The 7,709-nt window shown below is 40.5% G+C and overlaps 1 protein-coding gene across 1 annotated transcript in view; it reads right to left on the bottom strand.

Moving 5' to 3' along the window:
• Window positions 1–7,478, bottom strand: part of LOC103257787 (myotubularin-related protein 8-like) — a 27,573-nt gene extending 20,095 nt beyond the window's left edge. The window contains exons 1-2 of the mRNA XM_008055491.1: window positions 7,297–7,478; window positions 5,692–5,820 (exon numbers count right to left, since the gene is read on the bottom strand). Of these exons, the coding sequence (XP_008053682.1) occupies window positions 5,692–5,820; window positions 7,297–7,478 (311 nt within the window). The remainder of the gene's footprint in view (window positions 1–5,691; window positions 5,821–7,296) is intronic.
• Window positions 7,479–7,709: the final 231 nt, after the last annotated feature.

Here is a 7,709-nt window from a genome sequence, read left to right as displayed (position 1 = left end):
AGGGCTTGCTGCCCAGGCGGGTCTCGAACCCGCGGGCTCAGGCAATCCACTCACCTCAGCCTCCCAAAGGCGCGGGATTACATGCTGAGCTACCGAGTCCGGCTACAAAACGTATTTCTTAAATAATAAGACTACAAAGTCAAAATTACTCCTTGATCTATGGAGCGCAGAAGAGATGTTGCATTAATAGGCATGAAAATATTAATCTCCTTGTACATCTCCATCAGAGCTCTTGGGTGACCAGGTGCATTGTCAATGAGCAGTACTATTTTGAAAGGAATCTTTTATTCTAAGCAGTAGGTCTCAACATGTGCGTAATGCTGTGAACAGATATGCTGTCATCCAGGCTTTTTTTGTATCATTAATAGAGCACAGGCAGAATATATTTAGTAATTCTTAAGGGCTCTGGGATGTTTGGAATAGTAAATGAGCACCGTCTTCAACTTAAAGTTACCACCTAGAGTCAGGCTATCCTTTGAAGCTCTGAAGCCAGACACTGACTTCTTCACTCCAGCTATGAAAGTCCTAGATGGCAACTTCTTCCAATAGAAAGCTGTTTTATCTATATTGAAAATCTGTTTTTCAGCTTAGCTACCTGTTTCAGTGATCTTAGCTAGATTTTCTGGATAACTTGCTGCACCTTCTACATCAGTACTTTCTGTTTCACCTTGTACTTTTGTGTTTTGGAGATGGCTACTTTCAAATCTCATGAAACAACCCTGCTAGCTTCCAACTTTTCTTCTGCAGCTTCCTTACCTTTTTCAGCCTTCAGAGAATTGAAGTTGAGACCTTGCTCTGAATCATACTTTGACTTAAGGGAATGTTGTAGCTGGTTTGATCTTCTTTACAGACCACTAAAACTTTTTCCATATCAGCAATAAGGTTGTTTTGCTTTCATATCATTCATGTGCTCACTAGAGTAGCACTTTTAATTTCCTTCAAGAACTTTTCTTTTGCATTTACAACTTGGCTATTGTTTGGCACAAGAAGCTGAGCTTTCAGCCTATCATTGCTTTTGACATGCCATCTTCGCTAAGCTTAATCATTCCTAACTTTTAAATTAAAGTGAGAGATGTACAACTCTTTCACTTGTACACTTAAAGGCCATGGAAGGATTATTAACTGGACTGATTTCAATATTTTTGTGTCTCAGGGAATAGAGAGGCAGTTCCTGGTGCCCCCAAACAATTACAATAGTAACATTAAAGATCACTATCATGAATCACCATAACAGATTAATAATAATGAAAAAGTTCAAAATATTGCAAAAATTACCAAAATGTGACAGAGATATGAAGTGAGCCAATGCTCTTGGAAAAATGGCACTGATGTACTTGCTCAATGCAAGGCTGTAATGAACCTTTAATCTGCACAAAACAATATCTGCAAAGTACAATAAAGTGAAGTGCAATAAAGTAAGTTATGTCTATACCTTAATAACTATATGACTATTCAAATTATCTATTTCATATTGGGTGAGGTGTGGTAGTTTGTGCTTTTTAAGGAATTGTCTTTTATCAAAGGTGTCTAATTCATGTGGCATATAGTTGTTTATAGGATTCCCTTATTATCCTTTTGATGCTTGTGGGGTTTGTAGTAATATCTCCTGCTTCATTCCAGACACAGGCAATTTGTGTCAGTCTTGTCAGTCTTTCTACTCTTATTATTATATATATTTTTTCCTTTCCTTCTTGTTTTGGTTTTACTTTTCTTTTGATAGGCTCTTGATATGCTACCTTAGAATATTTGAGACTTTTTCTCTTTTCTTTCTTTTTTTTATTTTTATGTTTTTTGAGTTGAAGTCTCACTCTGTCACCCAGACTGGAGTGCAGTGGCCACTCCCGGCCACCACAGCCTTGACCTGCTGGGCTCCGGTGATCCTTCCGCCTCAGCCTTCCAAGTAGCCGGAATTACAGGCATGTGCTATCACACCCGGCTGAGTTTTTGATTTATTGTAGAATGAGGTCTCGCTTCCCAGGCGGGTCTCGAACCTGCGGGGGCTTAGGCAATGCACCTCAGCCTCCCAAAGGCGCGGGATTACAGGCTGAGCCACCGAGCCCGGCTTCTCTTTTCAAGTGTAAGCATTTAGCGTTATAAATTTCACTCTGCACTGCTTCAGCTGCATCCCACAAGTTTTGGTATACTGTATTCTCATTTTAATTTATTTCAATGTATTTTTCCCTTAAGACTTTATTTGATACATTAATTACTTAAAAGTATGCTGTTTAGTTTCTAAGAGTGTGTAGATTTCCCTGTTATCTTTCTGTTACTGATTTCTATTAATAGTTTGAGTCTATTGTAGTCATAGAAAACATTTTGTATAATTTCAATTTAAAAAAATATGTGTGTGTTTTTCCCAAGTCAAGGCTCTCCACTTAGCATCCACTGACACTTGAGTTGGGGAGGGGACCTCATAGTACCATTAAGTAGAAATGAGGATACACGTTTCCTGCTGTTATCAGCATACTAATAACACCCTAGCAGGGCTGGACAAAGGTGCCGCATTACTTCTCACCATGTGACCTCCAATGATACCAAAGGGTGTAGCCTCATTAATGCTGGATGGTCGTGAACATCCTGGCTCTCCACTGGACTTCCTCCATACTATCCAAGCAGAAAGGCAGAGAGGTACTTTATTATCTCTTAGTGTAGGCAGAAGTCCAGAGTCTCCACATGGCCTCCACTGATACTGCAAAAATGGGAGTATTGTTTAGGAATCAAAATCCCAGTTCCCAATTTGGCCTTCTCTGACACCACTCTGGCAGGTGGGTGAGGTGAGGGGCTGTTTAGGTACCTTGTTACAGCTTGATGAGGGCAAAAATCTAGACTTCTGACGTAGTCTTTTCTGGCTCACTGGAGGCATAGTTTGTCTGTTTGTTTTTCTTTTTCTATAGTGTTTGACAGGAGAAGAGCAGTTGTGTTGTAAAGTTTTCTGTCTTACTAGATTGTCTATTTCCTGTTCCTTTTGCTAGACAGGATAGGCTTCTCTTTGTGACTTTTTTCCTGTGCCTATGGCATTTCTAGGTTGCCAGCTAATTCACCTCCAACTCTGGAATATAAGGGGCAAAAATAAAACCCATAGAACCCATGCTGTTCCTTAGGACCTGTGTATCCTAGTCAATCTGCCTTCTTCCCTGCACCTGTTATAGTTGCTTAATATTTGTTTTATAATGACTGGAGGTTTTAGTTTCATTTAATGGGGACAGAAGGGAAAATATTTCTACTCCATCTCCCCCTAGATCTGTTATTTACTTCTAAAAGAAATGCAGGGAAATTTCTGGCACTACAGTTGTCAATAAGCACATGTATCACTTCATTGAGAAGTTTTCAGCTGAAATATTCAAAGTTAAAAAGAATAATGGTGGCAATCACATATACCTATCTTAATGACATCACTAAAAATGGTGGAGTAGGGAACTCCACTAATGCAATGATTAAACTGGTAGAAACTACAAGAATCAACTTTTCCAAGACTCTAGAATCGAATTAAACAAACAAACAAACAAAAAGCCCCCAAAACTTACAACAACCAGGGGAATGCTAAATAAAGAAAAAAAGAGGCTCTTAAATTTTGGTAGGAGGCTGTTAACAACATTTTGACTTAACTCCTGTCATCCCCTATTCCCCAGCTTAGTTGTGGCCCTAGAAATGGTGGTCTACATTACTGATGTGGCTTTGTGCTGCCAGAGGGGCAATATAATTCTTGAACTCAGAAAATTATAGTTGTAAATTTTGGCTTGCCTGGAAGCTCCCAATGGGATGAGCTCAGGGCCTTGCCTTTATTTTGCCCACCTCAGCACTTTCTCAGAGCTGGAGTAGCCTTCTGGCTAATATTTGCCAAAAAGGTAAATATACTAGCCACAGTAAGGGATGATCAATGAGGCAAGCAGAAGACTGAAAAAAAAAAAGCCTGGGAAGGAAGAGGTCAGGGAAGGAGATACATGGGAGAATAAGGGCTCTGGAAAGTCCTATATATACCAGGAGGGAAATGTATAAGGCCAGACACATGCCCAGGGCTGGAAACATGCTCAAAAAACTCGTAACTTTCACCTGTGGCTGACTTTTAGGCTCTACACAAGCAGGACGTGAAGGCTAGTAACAGTTATAAATGCCTGCCTAAGCACTAAAGGCATATACCAGCACAGAGACAATCTCCAAAGACTATTTTAATTGTTTTGGCATTTAAGGAAAGCTCTATCAAATCACTACCTAACAGCTAAACTAATGGACAGAAACCAGTGACTACATATGACAAATAATACAATCTTTACAAATATAGTTTAGAAAAGTCACTAAACCAACAATTTTAACCCACAACAAGTAGCAACAAACAAATCTAAAGAGAAGTGAGAATCTGATTTCAGCATTACTTTTTACAATATTAAAACTGTCTAGTTTTCAACAAAAAAAATTAAGAGTTATTAGGGAAAAAAAAAGTATGATCCACTCATAGGAAAAAGGAAAATAATAGAAACTGACCATGAGGAAGCCCAGATATTAGTCTTACTAGTCAATACATTTAAATCAACTGTTTTAAATAACTAAAGGAGACTATGGGTAAATAACTAAAAACCAGGAGAACACTATCTCACCAAATAGATAATATCAATGAAGAGAAAGAAATTATAAAAAGGAGCCTAATAGAAATTCTGGAGATGAAAAGTACAATAACAGATTAAAAAAAAATTCATTATAGAGGTACAACAACAGATTTCAGCATATAGAAGACCGAATTAATAAAATTAAAGATAGGTCCATTGAGGTTACCCAGTCTGTGGGTAACCAGACAGGGACAGCTGCTTTCACTACTTTTACTCAACGTTGTATGGAAGTTCCAGTCAGGGCAACTAGGCAAGAATATAAAAGGAATTCAAATTGAAAAGGAAGACATGGGCTGGGCTTGGTGGCTCAGCCTGTAATCCCAGCACTTTGGGAGGCCGAGGTGAGTGGATTGCCTGAGCCCGTGGGTTCGAAACCCACCTGGGCAACTTGGTGAGATCTCATCTCTACAATAAATTAAAAAATTAGCCAGGCATGGTAGCGCGCACCTGTAGTTCCAGCTACTTGGAAGGCTGAGGCAGAAGGATCGCTGGAGCCCAGCAGGTCGAGGCTGCGGTGGCCGAGAGCATGCCACTGCATTCCAGTCTGGGCGACAGAGTGAGACTCCAACTCAAAAAAAAAAAAAACAGAAAAGAAAAGGAAGACATGAAACTACTTCTAATCAGAAATGTACATGATCCTATCTATATAAATGCTAAAGAATCTATAAAACAAGCTATTAGAGCTAATAAACATATTCAGCTCTGTCTTGCAGCTATCAGTGGTCACTTCAGCCTGCAAAAGATTTAGAAAAATATGGCAAACAATACCAGCACTCTCTGTTTTTCTCATTTTTCTTCGTTGGGGAAAGGGAGAGAAAAGGAGAAGACTAAAAGAATCAAACAACCTTTATCCTGGTTGTATTCTTACAAATCAACTATTATTTATTTCCCTAAGCAAGTAATAACAAAGCCATGAAAACCAGAAGTAGTTGAGCTCTTCTTTTCAGAGGTAACAAGGAATAGGTGATATGGGGGCAGAGTGTCCAACTTCACAGCCAGACATACAGATGGTGGCACCTATCCAAGGAAAAGCAAGGAAGCTAAGGCTGGGACCTGCTGTAAGAAAAAAGGTGACAGCTTAGGAACTTACTGAATGTTGTAGGGCACAGTACTAGGATTGAGTACCCCATACATAGTGAAGCCTTTGTAGAGAGGGTTCCTGAAATCTGGTTTCCTCTGAACCAAGAAAGGCCACATGGAATGAGTTTTCTCGTAGACTCTGTTAGAAAAGAAAAACAAACCAAAAAATTAAAGGCTCAAGAAAGTAAACTTAACAGTCCTGTTGCACTTGATAATCAGTCAAATTTTACTAATAAGTATGAGATAGGATATGATAGAAGGAAAATAAGTGGCTAATGAGTGTTGATAGAGTAACAAATTATTTCAGCTTCAATTTATTCATCTTTAAAATGCATAAGAGATTAGAAAGAGTTCCATATTGGAGAGCAGGAAATTCTAAGTCCAGTCTCTGCTTTGGGTGGCTGTGTAATCTTAGGAAAATCTCTGGGTCTGTTTGCTCATCTGCAAATGTGACCTCTTAGGTCTCTTCTTCATAGGGTTCTATGAACTGATGACATTTCCAGTTTTAAAAATTCTGGAATTGCTTTTAAAAGTCTGTTAAGTTAAAAAACAGGAATCCTAGATAGTGAGTTTCTGGTTCTTCTATATTTTACGGTATTTAAAGCCAGCTCCTCCTCTCTTCAGAGGGTTTAAGACAGTGAAAGACAATTGAAAATTTATACTAGGAAATATTTATGAGTTATCATCCAGGTAGGAAACTGAAGATTGTGGTATTTATAATAAAAAGACTTATTCTCATACTTTAGACCATGTGGAGCCTGTTCAAACACTAAGAAAGCCCCTTAGTTAACACCTCAAAATGCATAGGATCCACTGGTTCCCAGAGAGAGCTGCTGAGTAACCATTCATGGGAAGGTCATGTACACACATGTCAAAGAAAGTTGAAGAAGGAGATTGAAGAGGAGTGGTCATGTCAGACCATTTCAGTGAGGCCAAAGGCCCTGTATATCCATCTTTCTCATCTATTGTTGGTTAAAAACAGAAAAATCTTGCAGAGGTAAGGTAACTAATGTGTATTGAGTACCAAATTATTAATGAGAAAATGAGACAAAAAGTTAATTTGCTAAAAGTCACAGAGCTAGTAGGTGACATAGCCAAAATGTGACCCAGGTGTGTCTGATTCTAAAGCCTATGCTTTTTTGTGAATGACACTTCTGCTTGTTTTAAGTAATCACTATTTTAACGTATGTTAAAATGTTCAGCTTTTGTACTTTTTAAATGGAGATTCAGATCTGTGTGAAAAATGGGTCCAGATATAGGAAACTGACTTTAAGAGAGGGAAAAGATGATGGTAATGATCCTGGGTTATAATGCCTAGGGATGCCAGTTAGAGACAGAATGAATGTGTCTTAAAAGCCTTTGGGGGGCTCTTTCCCGGGCGTGGCAAGATGGCGACAGGGCAACCCGGCGTCTGAAGCCCTCTGCAAGGGAGATCTGCAGCGGGTCTCTGACTCTCGCCCTGGAGGGCTGGGGACCCCAGCATCGCAGCCTGCTCTACAGACAGAGCTCGGCCGCTGCCATCGGAACGACTGGACAGTTTTGACTGCATTCCAAATGGTCCCGCCACCACCACCGCTGCCGCCCCACCCTCCACCGCCGCTGCTGCTGCCATCACCGGCGCCACCGCCGCCACGGCCTCTGGGAGGGGTAGCATATCGCACCACGCAGCCCGAGGAGATCCACAACGAACCGCTTCAGGGAAGATCTGCTGGGATTGCTGCCACCTATCCTGCGTCCGAGACTGTCCTGCCCGCCCGGTGTGGGGCTCCTGTTGCCTGCTCGGAGGCAGGCAGTCATCTTGTTCCTGTCCGGCCCCACCCCCTCTGGGGCGAGCAGATGAGATAGCACCACCTGCTGGCGATTCAAGGTAACAACACCGAAACGGGAGAAACAAGCTTGATAAAGACATAGACCAAACTGCTGAAGGAAGGTTAATCTGAACTGTCCTTCACAGCAGATCAGGGGCAATTGACTCTAACTGCAAACTAATTTACCAGCTTGAAAAGAAAACTAGAAATCAGACCTGAA

Source organism: Carlito syrichta, unplaced genomic scaffold (assembly GCF_000164805.1).
Source record: "Carlito syrichta isolate Samal-C Ts95f unplaced genomic scaffold, Tarsius_syrichta-2.0.1 Scaffold81552, whole genome shotgun sequence".
Taxonomy (NCBI): Eukaryota; Metazoa; Chordata; class Mammalia; order Primates; family Tarsiidae; genus Carlito; species Carlito syrichta.
This window is presented reverse-complemented; position numbering and strand designations above follow the sequence as displayed.